We start from the raw sequence: 16,031 nt of genomic DNA, 5'->3' as shown, positions 1-16,031 counted from the left end.
TAGGGAAAGCCCCCAGCTTTCTCTACCTGGCAAAAGTAAAATTCAGCCTGCCTTTTAAAAAGACTGGGTTTTAGCAGCCTCATGTTTTGATAATGACAGTTACCAAATTGTCATCAACAGAGGAACCGCTGCAGCCTTCAGATGCATTCCTGCTATAGGTGGTAGAACAGCCGATATATGTTACCAGTCAGGGGTTCTGTCCAGGAAGGCTAAAGACATGGGTTGACATTGGTACACAGTTAGATGCAGAACTGAAATTGGCCCCTCTATCTCATACCAAACATAAAAAAAATAAAAAATTTTGAGGCTTTGCTCCCAGCCTGCTAGTGAGCTGTTCAGAGCTGGCTTTTACCCTACTGCCTCTGACTAGTTAGTTTCCCTTTCTGGCCTAAACCTACCTCTGCTGGGCACCTATGGACCTCAGACCACAGCACCACACAAGCTGTGGTGGCTTTCTGTCCACGCCAATGCTTGCTTTGTTCCTTACCCACCCTGTACTCCCTTCCTCCTGAGCGTATCTTTTGCCTTAAGAACAAACCTGGTAAGAACTGCCTCTAAACAGTGGTTTGGTATTTTCAGAGCAAGCACCAGAAGCACCAAGCCTTTGAGGCAGAACTGCACGCCAATGCTGACCGAATCCGTGGAGTTATTGACATGGGCAACTCCCTCATTGAGCGTGGGGCCTGTGCTGGCAGTGAGGATGCTGTCAAGGTATGGTTCAGGGGCCATACTAACTCCAGAAAGAATGATAGCACTCCACCATCCACCGTACTACACCTGATACTACCTGAGACCTACAATCTCTGGAATTCAAAAACACAGTTCCTCTGATTGTTTCCACATCCACTTTGTCTCTGATTTGGGTCTTAGGAATGGGCCCTACAGAGATCTTCCTATCCCAAGTTTCTCCCCATCTCTTTTTAAGGCCCGCCTGGCTGCCCTTGCAGACCAGTGGCAGTTCCTGGTGCAGAAGTCAGCTGAGAAGAGCCAGAAGCTAAAAGAGGCAAATAAGCAGCAGAACTTCAACACTGGGATCAAAGACTTTGACTTCTGGCTCTCTGAGGTAACGTCAGGTGGTTCTTGCTCCCCACGATCAGGGAATTTCTAGGTATTTGGGTACTGAATGGTTTGGTCATCCAGCCGCCCAAATTATAAAAGGGAAACTGCTTCAGAGTCTTGAACAGAAGTCCTCACAGTGAGATAGGTTCAGATTGCTGCTAGGTATTGCTAAAACAGTGAGTAAAGAGGTTGAGAGCAGAAAGTGATTTTAGAAGATGCTGGATAACAGCCTTCTTCCCAAGGGAGTAATAGAGGAAGAGATTGGGCGGGAGAGGTAGGCAGTTCCAGGAGACTGTACCAATAGAACAAAAAGGGCAGAGAGGAAGGGAGCCAGAGACAAGGCATATGTAGGAAACTGGCAAGCAGAGGCTCTAAAGTGGGTGATTTTAGAGAAGACCACTGTGAACCTCTCTAGTCTGTATGCATCACCTGAATTGTTTTAAATTTGCATTTTATATGATTGAGTTCACAATGTCATTTTTCATTAGTATATATGGAGAAGTGTTATCCCATGTCACTAAAATTCTCCCCAAACATTTGTGTATGAGGGAGTCCAAAGAGTCTTAGCATGGTTTAAGCATTCCCGTCTGGCTGCCACTAAGGGGTCCCTAGAGTGCAGGCCTCAGTGAGCATCTGAGTACACTGCTCATCTGTGTTATTTGTCCTAGGAGCTTTGTCGCTGTAGGTTGCTCTTTGCCCCGACATTCAAGAGAAGGCTTGGCTATACCTCCATCCCTACCTTAGTCATTTAGACCTAGCTTAGTATGCAGAACAGAGGGTGACTCCTTGGGGCACACCTTTAACCCCAGAAGAAGAACTAACCAAACAGTGAAGGTGGTGGTGACCCATGCCTTTAATCCCAGCACTCGGGAGGCAAAGACAAGTGGATCTCTTGAATTGGAGGCTAGTCTGGTTTACAGAGCAAGTTCCAGGACAGCCAGGACTACACAGAGAAACCCTGTCTTGGAAACAAAAAAAAAAAAACAAAACAAAATAAAAAAATTGAAGAACGAGAAATTAAGCCGGGCGTGGTGGCACACGCCTTTAATCCCAGCACTTGGGAGGCAGAGGCAGGCGGATTTCTGAGTTCGAGGCCAGCCTGGTCTACAAAGTGAGTGCCAGGACAGCCAGGGCTACACGGAGAAACCCTGTCTCGAAAAAACAAAAAAAAAAAAAAAAAAAAAAAAAAAGAACGAGAAATTATGTCATGACTGAAAAGTTCTGGAGCAGCACCAGGCCACCCTGAGTTTTCCAGAACACTGCATGCATCCGGTAATAACCATTCCCTTTTGTGTTACCAACTGCAGGTGGAGGCTCTCCTGGCATCGGAAGATTATGGCAAAGACCTGGCTTCTGTGAACAACTTGCTGAAAAAGCATCAGCTGCTAGAGGCAGACATCTCTGCCCACGAGGTCAGTGGAGTGGCAGATGGGAAGGGAGGGTAATTAGAAAGAACCTCAAGAGTATCCCAGGGTCTTCAAAAGAGCTACAGTTAAAGGAAGCAGAGTGGTGCCTGGCTCTGTCCACGGCTGCCATTGTGACTAGACTGGGTTCTTGATTGTTCTCAGCCTAGGTTTACACAGATCTTATCTATAAATACTAGCCATTGTGAAAATGTAGGTAAGGGGGTGTACCTAGAGATGTCGTACAGTAGAGTGCTGGAATTGAACGTGTACACAGTCACATCTAGCTCACTTTGAAGCAGGCACTCAGTGTGTAGCTTCGTCTAGCCTCAGACTTGAAGAATTTTCTGCCTCTGCATCCCAGATGCTGAGATTCCAGCATTTACATCACATCCCTGGCTAAATATTCAAGGATTAGTTCCATAGTATAAACAGCAAGAGAAACCCTGTCTCAAAAGAAAAAACAGGGCTGGAGAGATGGCTCAGCAGATAAGAGCACTGACTGCTCTTCTGAAGGTCCTGAGTTCAAATCCCAGCAACCACATGGTGGCTCACAACCACCCGTAATGAGATCTGACAACCTCTTCTGGTGCATCTGAAGTAAGCTACAGTGTACTTATGTGTAATAATAAATAAATCTTTGTTTGTTTGTTTTTTGAGACAGGTTTCTCTGTGTAGCCCTGGCTGTCCTGGAACTCACTCTGTAGACCAGGCTGGCCTTGAACTCAGAAATCGGCCTGCCTCTGCCTCCGGAGTGCTGGAATTAAAGGCGTTCGCCACCACGCCCGGCTAAATAAATCTTGTGATTTTTTTTTTTTTTGAATAAATCTTTAAAAAAAGAAAAGTGGGATTTTACTGTAGCCATAGCACCACCACATTCTACATCTCACACCTTGCCCATCAGTGCTCATGTCCGTGATGACAGGTACTAAGTCTTATTGTCAGTATGAGAGCAGTTTGCTCTTACAGAGCTAGAATGGTACATACTGCACACCCTGATTTATGAGGCTGCACGGCCCAGTCAGGAATTAATGGGTGCTATTTCCAGGACCTGGTTCCTGAGCCCTCTCTTGTGTCCTTGCCCTAGGATCGCCTGAAGGACCTGAACAGCCAGGCTGACAGCCTGATGACTAGCAGTGCCTTCGACACCTCCCAAGTGAAAGAGAAGCGGGACACCATCAATGGACGCTTCCAGAAGATCAAGAGCATGGCCACCTCCCGAAGAGCGAAACTGAGCGAGTCCCACCGCCTGCACCAGTTCTTCCGGGACATGGATGACGAGGAGTCCTGGATCAAGTGCGTGCCAGGCACTGCAACTTACATTCTCATTGTCTGCTCATGGGGCTGCCTGGAGAGCCGGGGGTCACAGGGAAGTGTGACATGAGGGCACGGGATCATCCTGTGTGCTTTAACCATCATGTCACAGGAAGCCCTACCTTTTGCATCCCACGGAAAGTTTTGATTTTTTTTTTTTTTTTTTTTTGAGTCCGGATCTCTATGTAGTCTGAGGGATCACTATGTAAACCAGCCTCTCCCTCCCAAATGCTTGCATTTAAAGGCATGTACAACCACTCCCAGCTTTTTTTTTTTTTTTCTTTCTCCCCATACCCTTAAAATTTCACCTTTTTCTATAGAGCAAGTTCCAGGGCATCCAAAGCTACACAGAGAAATCTTACCTACAAAATTCGGACTTTTTATTTATTTCTTTTCAAATAATATGGCATATAAACAAGCCATTTCTTTTTATTGGCTTCCTTTTTTTGTTGTTTTAAGGTTTGTTTGTTTTAGGGTTATCTCGTGTAATCCAGGCTCGCCTCAATTTCACTGTGTAGCTCAATATTACCTTGAAACCCTAGGACTCTTGCTTCTACCTCATAAATCTGTGATAATAGGTATGAACTACTACGTCTGACCTAAGCTATCCACTTTAAAGGAAAATCTCCTCCGTTAAAACCTTTTTTAAAAATTAAATGAGTTGGGGATGGAAAGATGGCTCTGGGTTGGACTCTCATCACACACCTGGAAGCTCACAGCCATCCATAACTCTAGTTCCAGAAGATTCAGCCCCTCTTCTGACCTCTGGGCACCAAGCATGCATGTGCATACATACAAAATAGATGAATCTTAAAAAACATTTTCTAACTTAAAAAATACAGTACATGTGAACATCTTTTTTGTTTGATTGGTTTTGGTTTTTTGAGACAGTCTCTCTATGTATCCCTGGCTGTCCTGGAACCAGACTGGTCTTGACCTCTACCTACCTCTGCCTCCTGTGTGCAGGAGTTAAAGGCATGCGCTGCCACACCCGGGTTAAGGAGACATCTTTCTATGTTTTTCTCTGTATGACCCACAAGTAAGTGGAGTTAATAACTCCAGTGGTGCTCCTAATCCTAGATCCATGGCTTTGGAAAACAGAGGCTTCTGGTTCTAGGAAATGGGTAGGAATTAGAGGATGCCAAGAATTAGTCGCTAAACTAACCCAGCCCCTGACATGAGCTGGTGTCAGCTGACTGCACTGCCGTTGTTCTGCAGGGAGAAGAAGTTGTTAGTGAGCTCTGAGGACTATGGCAGAGACCTCACTGGTGTTCAGAATCTGAGGAAGAAACACAAGCGGCTAGAAGCTGAACTGGCTGCACATGAACCGGCCATTCAGGTGAGGGGTTGCCTTATGCTGAGAGAAGAGGGCCATGGGGAAGGGGCCAAGTATGGGCGAAGTCCTCTGAGCTTATGCTTTATGGCCTTGTAACCATGCTACCTCAGCCCCAGCAATGAAGAAGCAATTGTGTTGTTTTTTTAGACAGGGTTTCATTGTGTAACATTGGATGGTGTAAAACTCCTTCTGTAGACGAGAATGACTTCAAACTCAGAGATTGCCTGTTTCTGCCTCCTAAGTGCTGGCATTAAAGCTATACGCCACCACTCATAGCCTGAAGAGAGAACTGTGAATGTGATGTTGACTTCAGGCAACCTGAGCAGAGAGTCCTAGAACCTGCTGGTGCTGACGCCTCTTCTCACTTGTCAGGGTGTCCTGGACACTGGGAAGAAGCTGTCTGATGACAACACCATCGGGCAGGAGGAGATCCAGCAACGGCTTGCACAGTTTGTGGAGCACTGGAAGGAGCTAAAGCAGCTGGCAGCTGCGCGGTGAGCACTCAGGCAGGGAGCTCTGGAGACAGACAGACAGAAAGCCTGGCCCCTCCTGGGCTGTCAGGTATTAGCCTGCGCCAGAGCCACCTCCTGGAGTCGGTTCTGAGTTTGTCGTGTCCTCTGAGCCTGAACCCAACAGTTAATTCCAGACCTTCCTCTCTGAAAGCACTGTCTGCCTTTTGTCCCTTAGGAAGCTAAGCTATGTTTGCACACAGACATATTCATGGATATTTTAAAATATTTTATCCACTGCTGGAGAGATGGCTCAGTGGATAAGAGCACTGATTGCTCTTATTCCAGAGGTCCTGAGTTCAATTCCTAGCAACCACATGGTGGCTCACAACCACCTGTAATGAGATCTGATGCCCTCTTTTGGTGTGTCTGGAAACATTTATAGTGTACTCATATAAATTAAATAAATAAATAAATAAATAAATGTATGTGTGTGTGTGTGTATACACACACACACACACATACACACATATATAAAATCCAATGGAGACTTTTTTTTTTTTTTTTTTTTTTTTTTTTGGTGCTGGGAATTGAACCTGAGATCTCAAACACACTAGACCAAGGCCAATCTTACCAAGTTATAACTCCAGCCCCACTTCATGGGTAGTAAGGACGTACTAATAATTCCCCTCCCCCTCTATAATCAGGGGCCAGCGGCTAGAGGAGTCCTTGGAGTATCAGCAGTTTGTAGCCAATGTGGAAGAGGAGGAGGCTTGGATCAATGAGAAGATGACTCTGGTGGCCAGCGAAGACTATGGAGACACTCTTGCTGCCATCCAGGTCAGGAAAGCTAGGCGAGTGCACAGACAGTGGCAGTGCCCTCGCGTTCCCAACACAGCCCACAGAAGAGAGTCCTTCCTCCTTCCAGGAGCAGCCTCTACACCAGGCTGTTTCCACACCTCCATCTCCCTCTGTGTGCACTCTCCTCTCTGGCATTCTGTCTGCATGCCCATCTGTCCAAATTGACCTTTTTTTTTTTTGAGGGCATAATCTTACTGGTAAGAGATACTGCCAAAATATCCCTTCATGACCTTTTTCTTATGTTCATGGCCCTAAAGTTAAGCTCATCCCATAGACACTTCCAGTTGATTAACAGCTGCTGTGTGGTAACTTGTACTGGTAGGCATGTAACCTCCACTGTTTCCAGGGTAAAACTAAGTGAGCTGAAAAGCCTCAGTTGGCCACTGTCAGACTTGACAACCGAGGCAGCTTGTTCAGCCCACATAGGCTCTCATTCTTCTATGGACTAGATCAGCTTCCCCCACTTTGTTCAGAGAGGCAGGGGCAGAAATCATAGGGTATTAAAGGCATTTCACTGTTTTCAGAGCTGCCCCAAGGTAACCAGTCAGGGGATAGAACAGGTCACACATCACTATGGTCACAGATCTGGAAGCAGTCTGTATTGCCCTGAGTCACTCTCCTCACAGTGGGCAGTACATGGATCAGGATACAGTTAGCAGCCTCCCTCAGGGTATATACGGATGAGGTACCTAGAAGCAGTGAGAGTAGAGAGTGTTCTCCAGCCATTAGGGAGCTAGGCAGAAGACTGGATCCCTCGTGCGGTATGCTTAAAAAGGTTGTTGCTTTCTTGGGTGCTCACTTCAAGCTCTCTGTCCAACCTAGACTAGATTGGTCTGCAGACCCTCAAACTTCCTGAGCTGCAGTATCCCCGTGCCATGTGATCTGCTTCCTCTGCAGCCTCTTCCCACGCCCTCTTCCCCGATGGCCATGGACCACCATGCCAGTGGTGCTCCCCTAGAGTAGAGGAGGAGGGCGGGAGTGTCACTCTTTACCCAAGACTTAGTGTCTTCACAGAGTGGGCCTGGTGGCTGACCTCCCGTCTGTCTCTCCAGGGCTTACTGAAGAAACACGAAGCTTTTGAGACAGACTTCACTGTCCACAAGGATCGGGTGAATGATGTCTGTACTAATGGACAAGACCTCATTAAAAAGGTGAGCCAGGATCCCAGGAGAGCTTTGTTCTCACCCCAAGATAGCTGCACCCATGTTGTACACCAGGCTGAGGTCATCTTAGCAGAGACTGTCAGCAGGCCTGTCCTGTGTTTTCTATAGAGTTGCTTTTGAATTGGCATACTCCTCATTCGGCAAAGTTTTCGTCCTTAAGTGAAGAAGGACATCTTGTTGGTTCTTTTGTGACAGTAGGACTTTCCAGATGCTAATCTTCTTGCATGTCTTCGCATGTTTTGTTGTTTTATGTGTGTGCTTTTCCCTTCATGGATGTCTGTGCACCACATTCAGTCAGTGCCCATAGATGTCAGAAAAGTGTGCTGGATTCCCTGTGACTGGAGCTGTGGGCCACCATGTGGGTGCTGGGGAATTGAACCTTGGACCTCTGGAAGAGAAGCCAATGTTCTTTTTTAGTTTTTTGAGACAGGGTTTCTCTGTGTAGCCCTGGCTGTCCTGGAACTCACTCTATAGACCAGGCTGGCCTTAAACTCAGAAATCCACCTGCCTCTGCCTCCCAAGTGCTAGGATCAAAGGCATGCGCCACCACTGCCCGGCACCAATGCTCTTAACTACTGAATAATCTCTCCACCTTTTTTTTATATTGTAAGTTTGTGTGCAGTACCCATGTGTGAGCCCCCCACCAGAGCCCCCCCAGAACTGATATTACAAGTAATTGTGAACTACCATATGGGCTCTGGGAACCTCCAGTTCCTTTTTCCCTTATTTCTTGGTGATGAAGGTCACTATAGAGATAACAGAAAAACAAAATAATCAAGTAGAAACCACCCATGGTAACATGGTGGTATATTCCTACAGTGACTTCAAGCCTAACCTGGGCTGTCTAGTAACCTTGTCTCAAAAATAAAACAAAACAAAGATACACTAGAAATCACCCAGAAAAGACACCACTCAGAATTAGCAATTCTAGGTTTTTATTTTGTCTTGAGAAGGGACTTTTGTAGATCAGGCTGGCCTCCAACTCGTTCTGTAGCCAAGGATGACCCAGAACTCCTACTACTCTTGCCACCACCCCTGACTCATTCAGATTTTAATGTCTGGCCTTGCAGACTTCTCTGAGCTGTGTAGAGTTAAACATTAAATGTCTGCTTAGGAGAATTGCATAGCTCTGTAGGTTATGCAGTAACCTGTTACAGTAGGGACAATTTAGTTACTGGTGACTCTTTTCCAGAGGGGCAGGGGGAGAGGAGAAAAAACAAAAGAAAAACAGAAAAAAAACAAAGTCTAGGTATTTTCAGAGCAGTGGAGAGTCCAGGCCTCCACAACTTCAGCTCTAGGCCAGGGCTGTGCTGTCGGTCTGCAGCCACCCCAGGCCCTCAAGCCTTCCCTGTCTGAGACAGTACAAGTGTGCATGCTCGGTGCTTCTGATGCAAAGCTTCATCTTAGTAACTAGGAAACTTGAGATTGGGGCTAGGCTGGTGCCCTGATTGGTAGATGCTTTGCCTGGCATCTGTGTAACAAAAATTCTTAGGTGGCCAGGCTTCTTCCACAGAGAGCTTTTCTCCTGGCCTTAATCACCGCAGAGAGCATGAAACCGGAGTCCAGCCTGGACTCGGGACTTGTGGCCAAGGAGCATGAGAAGCCCCTTCAGACCCGAGGGGACTAAGTTGTAATGCTCTCTGCTTTGTCCTGCACAAACTCTCCTTCCTTTACCGTTGCTGGGTTTTCTCTCTGATGTCTTAAATGTATTTCTAAATGCAAGTTTGACTGGAACTGAAACGTAAGTATTCAGGCTTCACTGTCTTCAGTGTCCGTGGCGTCCAGACGCTTCCAGAACGATTGGCTTCATTGCACAAGGGTTGGAGCTGCTCTTTGACTGTGTAGGGTTTTACTATTTAAGGAGTAATTTCTCCTTTCAGAAACACTGTGGTAGTACACAGCTTTAATCCCAGCTCTTAGGAGGCAGAGGCAGAAAAATCTCTATGAGTTTGAGGCCAACCTGGTCTATATATAAAGCAAGTTATAGGACAGCCAGGGCGAACCCTGTCTTGAAAAAAATAAAAAAAGAGGGCTGGGGAGATGGCTCAGAGGTTAAGAGCACTGGCTGTTTTTCCAGAGGTCCTGAGTTCAATTCCCAGCAACCACATGGTGGCTCACAACCATCTGTAATGGGATCTGATGCCCTCTTCTGGTGTGTCTGAAGACAGCTACAGTGCATCTAAATATATGAAATAAATAAACAAATCTCTAAACTACATAAGTAATAATAGTAATAATAGTGAACCACTAGTGATAGCACCCCTCACACTGTGTGCCCTTCTCGTGCTTCCTGTGCACTCATGCCTGGGATTAGACTGCTAGTCCCCGCGCGTCACCCGGAGATCTTCACTCAGTATCATCCTTACGACGCAGATAGCCCACAGGACAGAAATTGAGCATTTGTCTGGGAACCTGCTGCAGATAGGTGACTGCAGCTGGAGGCAAAACTAACTTGAGCTTCTTTTCCTGGCCTAGAACAATCACCATGAAGAGAACATCTCTTCAAAGATGAAGGGTCTGAATGGAAAGGTGTCTGATCTGGAGAAAGCAGCAGCTCAGAGGAAAGCAAAGCTGGATGAGAACTCAGCCTTCCTTCAGTTCAACTGGAAGGCTGACGTGGTAGAGTCCTGGATTGGTGAGTGGGTTCAACTTTTAACTCTCGTAGGCTAAGAAGAGGGGAGAGCACACAGTTGGATTTGTGCAGTAGAGAAGACACTGATAGCACATGGGCTCAGAGAGTGGCAGCAGGACAGGCCTAGTTGCTAAATACTAAAAGACATCCAGAAGTCAGGGTTGCCACAGCAGTGCCCACGCCAAATTGGCTAAGGGTTCACCAAACAAGGGCCTGCAAACTTTTGACAGGAGCAAAATAAAGACCGAAGTACTAGTGGGCTTACCAAAGGGTCAGGTCACATGAGAACTGCTTGCCAGCTGTCCTGGCCAATCAGGGTCCAGGTGCAGCAGGGTGGTGGGTCCGGGAAGTAGGCAGCTGTGTGAGTGCAAGGAAGCTGTCAGTAACTTATTCCATCTGCCATTCTAAGGGCTGGGAGGGCTGGGACAGTTTAGATGCTTTGCTTTGCAGGTGAAAAGGAGAACAGCTTGAAAACAGATGACTATGGCCGAGATCTGTCTTCTGTCCAAACTCTGCTCACAAAACAGGTCAGTTGGCCTTCCGAATCTGTGGCCATGGTCAGACAATAATAAACACTGGAGTCCTGGGCACATGTGCAGCAGCATGACGAGCTGGCAGGGCTCAGACACAAGTGCCTGCCATTCTTCAGCAGGCAAGAGCAAACTCTGAGTAAATTCTGAGTGCTGGCATGGGAACGACTGGTCTGCTCTGAGCTACACACAGCTTTGCCCACAGCTTGAATGCTGGAAAAGAGTAATTTATTTAAGGCCAGAGATGTGACCATTGCCACGGTCTGGGGTCTGAGGCAACCAGGATGTGTGACTGAATGCTAGTAGGAGGTGGAGCTCTAAGTCAGCCACCAGGTAGGCATCTCCTCCTGCCATCTGAGCTCAGGCACACTTTGTAGTCCATGCAATTGGCTTGTGACTGTCATTGCAGGAGACATTTGATGCTGGCCTGCAGGCCTTCCAGCAGGAGGGTATTGCCAATATCACTGCCCTCAAAGACCAGCTGCTAGCTGCCAAGCACATTCAGTCTAAGGCCATCGAGGCCCGACATGCCTCCCTCATGAAGAGATGGACCCAGCTGTTGGCCAATTCAGCTACCCGGAAGAAGAAGTTGCTGGAGGCCCAGAGTCATTTCCGTAAGGTAAGGGTAAGATTGAGCCTGCCCGGTGGAATGGACGGTAGACCCATGTCCCTCGCTGTGCCACCATCCTGGGAGGAAGAAGGAACCTCAGTGGAACCTGAGGCATATGGGGCCCTTGAACTTGGGTGAATTTATCCTTTCACCCTCCCAGGACAAGCATAGCTCGTGCTGAGGAACAGCAGGCAGAAGACTAGTCAGGAAGATTTTGAGATGGGGCAGAGTGCACCAGACCCCCAGCAGACCCTATTCGTTGATTCCCAAAACTTCCTCACCCACTGGCATTTTGTCCCTCTACTTCTAGGTAGAAGACCTCTTCCTGACCTTTGCCAAAAAGGCATCGGCTTTCAATAGCTGGTTTGAGAATGCAGAAGAAGACCTCACAGACCCAGTGCGCTGCAACTCTCTGGAAGAAATCAAAGCCCTTCGAGAGGCTCACGATGCCTTCCGCTCATCCCTCAGCTCTGCACAGGCCGACTTCAACCAGCTAGCCGAGCTGGACCGCCAGATCAAGAGTTTCCGGGTGGCCTCCAACCCCTACACCTGGTTCACAATGGAGGCCCTGGAAGAGACCTGGAGAAACCTCCAGAAGATCATTAAGGTACGTCTGACTAGCGAGCCATTTAACAACCTGTACTCCCTGCCTCTGGGCTGCTTTGTGTTGGGCCAGCTTCAGTAGGACTTCCTGCCCCCTCCTTAAGTACCACTGGCCTTTCCCAGGGTAGAGCCATGTTATGCTGAGCCCATCTGAGGCTCAAGAAGCAACTGAAGGTAACAGCACCTGCCTCCCTTTTGTCTCAGGAACGAGAACTGGAGCTGCAGAAGGAGCAGCGGCGGCAGGAGGAGAATGACAAGCTGCGCCAAGAATTTGCCCAGCATGCCAACGCCTTCCACCAGTGGATCCAGGAAACAAGGTGCTTGCCCTCTGGAGCTAGCCAGGGACTGTGTTGCTCCTGGCAGCTGGATGCCAAGCCTCCAACTCTGAGACACAGGGAGCTTGTTTGAAACCTGGTCCCTAACCAGGCATCTGGCTACAGTTTGGCATCTGTAATTCCACAGTGCAGGAGGATGGCCATGAACTAGAGTCCAACTTGGTTCATATTTATTTGTGCCATTTGAGGCCATAGCAAAACCCTGTTTCCTCAGAAAAAATGGGGTGGTGGGGAGGACTGCTTAGACTAAGACTGTCATAGTCTGATTGGGTTCCAGAGCAATAGTGGGCTCTGCATGGTTCGTTGCCCCAAAGACAATGTTGGCAACTGTCCCTAGGGAGGTAGAACTAACTGCTCGCGGACCAGTCACACCTGGCACATAGGCTCGGGCAGAAGAGTACTAATGTTTTGTATTTTCTTCTTTCTATATCATCCTGATTGCTGCTCTATGTGGATACTACCACGGCTCCTGGACACTTGGATCTCCATAGAACGTATCTCCTCGACGGGTTAATATTGCCTTCTTTTCCGGGCTCCTGGTGTGGTGGTGTCTTGTGTGCTTGTCCCTTTGTCCCTTGTCCCCAGTGGCCTGGCTTGCAAAAGATCCCAGGATGGGCCTCCTGTCCACCTTGTCCATTCCCACTGTCCCTGTTAGAAGAACCCATAGTGTTGGGGGGTAGGGGGCGTCACTTCCCCTTTCAAGATAGGGACTGTAGCTGTGCTAGGAAGCCAGAGTCAAGTCTGAGAACCCTGTCCATGCCTCGTCACCAGAACTGGATTACCTTTCCCTCTTTGCCTGTTTTCCCATGATGACCAAAAAATTTACATTAAGCTCCAGAGGTCAGTGGGCATATGAAGTTTGATGGCTATCCTAGGAGCTTAGACTAAGGACAAGGTCCAGTTGAGGGGAAACTCTGCAGCCCTCTTAGTTAGGACTAAGGTAGTCCTGCCTTCCCCTGGGGGAGGGTAGCCAGAATTGTTTACCCTAGAAAAAGGCAGATGCCCAGCATTACAATGTTATAGAGACAGGGCTTGGAGGAGCCTCAGGAGGAGCAGGGCTGTCTCCCAGGCCCAGTAGAAGCCTGTCCGTAAGCCATCCCCTATCCATTCGTGCTACTAACTAGTCCAGACGAAGAGACTTAACTAGAGCTTATGAGGTCTCGGGGAAACTTAGGCATGTGAAGGGGTGTGACCACAGAAATCTGCCCAAACCATTGAGACTGTAGGCTTTGCAAGGCGGGAAGGACTGCAGCATCTGGCCTGCCTACCACAGGCTTCCCCCACCCTATGCTGTCTGCTGCTCTTGGTCTTGTTTCTGTGCAGTGCCATGCTTCCTCACCTGTGGCTCCTCCCAAGCCTTGTCCCACCTGGCCCAACACCCCTTGAGCTGCCCCTGGTTCCTACCCAGTGCCAGGCTGGCATCTATGGCACGTGTCTGTCTCGATATGCTCTTGCCCCGCCTCCCTTTGGTGTATTCATTTGGTTTCTTCTCTTTGAATAGCATAGCATATCGTCGGGTCATTCGTGTCTGTCAGTATGAAGTTGGGGATGATCTGTCTGGAAGGTTCTTCTCCTCTTATTCTCTTCTTCCCTCACTGTGGTTTTACCAATGCACTCTGGACTCCCAGGCGGCTCTGCTTTCTAACCCACACCCTAGCCACTTGGGAGGAGGGTCTGTCCCCCTCTGCTGCACTTGTCCTGCCTCCTGCCCCAGTCCCTGGGCTCCCTTTTCCTGGGGGACGGGGTGTGCCTGTGAGTCTCAACTACTACTGGGGTCAGAGGAAGCCTCATGCCTTGCCTTGCTAAAGCACTTTGAACTTGGGGAGATTTTAGAGCTCTTTCTGACTTACTCAAGTCACAAGGGTAGGTTTGGGTAGGCATGGGTGCAGAAGAGACCGGGCTGTGTGCACTGTGTGAACTTTTCCCTGCACGTGACCCATGACCCTGCTCGTTTGTTGTCTTCGTTCACTGGGAACTTCTTTGTACTCACACATCTTGGAGCAGGCTTCCCCCAAGGCCACCTGGCTCCTCAGAAGATGGCCTTCAAAAGGAAGTTCCACCATAGCTGTCCCCAGCTGAAATCAGCTGGCCGGCACACCCACTTAGCGATGTTATTGGCCCTGGCGTCTCTTCCCCTCAGTAGCCTAAGGGAACTAAAGTAGAGCTAAGGGGACTTAGAGGCCCAAGGGCTCCTATCTGTTGGGTTCTTGGCCTCCTGTGGCTGCAAAAAAAGGGGGCTAGTCAGGCCTGAAGCTGCTTTGTTCTTATGGGAACAAATTCAGTGATCTTTAAGAGCTGAGAAGCCCTGGCCTCCTCTTTCTTGGGCCTGTTAGGAGGGGTGGCCAGCAACAGATAGGCCATTTCCTCAGTGAAAAGAATTTCAGGATGTGGGCACTTTTTACCAGGACGAAGAGTTAAATATGGGCACTGGTCTCCAGAAATGAACTCCCCTGCTCACTGTGCCTCTGTTGTGTTTAGGTCCTGCATGGTCGAAGAGTCGGGAACTCTGGAATCTCAGCTTGAAGCTACCAAAGTGAGTGTCCCAAAGGGCTTTAGCCACCCCAGAGGCCACCAGCCCAGCAGCCACTCAGCCTGGAGCTGGTTAGGCCCTTTTTCCATTGACTTAAAGTCTCTGCTGGCTGATGTAACTGCACCCCACTCGAAGAGGCTGAGATGCCTTCTGGCACACACTGCATCCTCATTCCTTGGCACCTCTGTCAGCTGCCTATGAAGGTTTTCCTACTTCCCATGCTTCCTTTCCTTGACTCTTTCAAGCCTGTGCGATCCCAGCTGGGTCCCGTGGCAGCATAGCCTCCTGAGCTATGGGGTCCCAGTCTCACACTGCATTTGTCCCATCTGATAAGCGCAAGCACCAGGAGATTCGAGCCATGAGAAGTCAGCTGAAGAAGATCGAGGACCTGGGGGCTGCCATGGAGGAAGCCCTCATCCTGGACAACAAGTACACGGAGCACAGCACTGTGGGCCTGGCCCAGCAGTGGGACCAGTTAGACCAGCTGGGCATGCGCATGCAGCACAACCTGGAGCAGCAGATCCAGGCCAGGTACCAGGGTGGGGGGCCAGCAGGAGCCAGCCTAGAGTGTCCTTGTTAACAAGGGACAGGTACAGGATGGGAAACAAGCCACTTCAGCATGGAGAGCCTGCTCCCTACTTTTGTTCTTCTTTTAGGAACACAACAGGAGTGACTGAGGAGGCCCTCAAGGAATTCAGCATGATGTTCAAGTGAGTATGGCCCAGGTACCCTGGCTGAGGTTAGCTGGGTGACAAGGGACCATGTGCTGAGCCCTGGGCTATGTGCTGCAGACACTTCGACAAGGACAAGTCTGGCCGGCTGAACCATCAGGAGTTCAAATCCTGTCTTCGTTCCCTGGGCTATGATCTGCCAATGGTTGAGGAAGGAGAGCCTGATCCTGAGTTTGAGGCAATTCTGGACACTGTTGATCCCAACAGGTAATGTAAGGGGCAGTGATGGACAGAGTCCTGCCTCCCTCTGCCCTCCTTGCTCCATTGTACCTGTCTCCCACAGGGATGGCCATGTCTCCCTGCAAGAATACATGGCTTTCATGATCAGCCGCGAAACGGAGAATGTCAAGTCCAGTGAAGAGATCGAGAGCGCTTTCCGGGCCCTCAGCTCTGAGGGCAAGCCTTATGTGACCAAGGAGGAGCTCTACCAGGTAGGACTTGGGACTGGCACAGCTGATGCTGAAGGATGCACCGC

At 48.9% G+C, this 16,031-nt stretch overlaps 1 protein-coding gene across 9 annotated transcripts in view; it reads left to right on the top strand.

Moving 5' to 3' along the window:
- Positions 1-16,031, top strand: part of Sptan1 (spectrin alpha, non-erythrocytic 1) — a 69,280-nt gene that overhangs the window by 52,664 nt on the left and 585 nt on the right. For 5 of the 9 annotated variants that reach the window (XM_085835054.1, XM_085835057.1, XM_085835055.1 and 2 more), the window contains 20 exons: positions 580-711; positions 926-1,063; positions 2,367-2,471; positions 3,550-3,758; positions 4,995-5,115; positions 5,485-5,606; positions 6,269-6,401; positions 7,475-7,573; positions 10,061-10,220; positions 10,668-10,744; positions 11,157-11,366; positions 11,668-11,964; positions 12,165-12,277; positions 12,787-12,804; positions 13,797-13,859; positions 14,774-14,828; positions 15,160-15,356; positions 15,482-15,535; positions 15,617-15,763; positions 15,840-15,987. In XM_085835054.1, coding sequence (XP_085691180.1) covers positions 580-711; positions 926-1,063; positions 2,367-2,471; positions 3,550-3,758; positions 4,995-5,115; positions 5,485-5,606; positions 6,269-6,401; positions 7,475-7,573; positions 10,061-10,220; positions 10,668-10,744; positions 11,157-11,366; positions 11,668-11,964; positions 12,165-12,277; positions 12,787-12,804; positions 13,797-13,859; positions 14,774-14,828; positions 15,160-15,356; positions 15,482-15,535; positions 15,617-15,763; positions 15,840-15,987 — 2,598 coding nt within the window. The remainder of the gene's footprint in view (positions 1-579; positions 712-925; positions 1,064-2,366; positions 2,472-3,549; positions 3,759-4,994; positions 5,116-5,484; positions 5,607-6,268; positions 6,402-7,474; positions 7,574-10,060; positions 10,221-10,667; positions 10,745-11,156; positions 11,367-11,667; positions 11,965-12,164; positions 12,278-12,786; positions 12,805-13,796; positions 13,860-14,773; positions 14,829-15,159; positions 15,357-15,481; positions 15,536-15,616; positions 15,764-15,839; positions 15,988-16,031) is intronic. The other 4 variants (XM_085835060.1, XM_085835059.1, XM_085835058.1 and 1 more) reach the window with 1 other exon arrangement.

Source organism: Mus caroli, unplaced genomic scaffold (assembly GCF_978045245.1).
Source record: "Mus caroli unplaced genomic scaffold, Mus_caroli_1 scaffold_2, whole genome shotgun sequence".
NCBI classification, from domain to species: Eukaryota; Metazoa; Chordata; class Mammalia; order Rodentia; family Muridae; genus Mus; species Mus caroli.
Note: the sequence above shows the minus strand (reverse complement) of the source record. Positions and strands in the feature narration are given on the sequence as shown.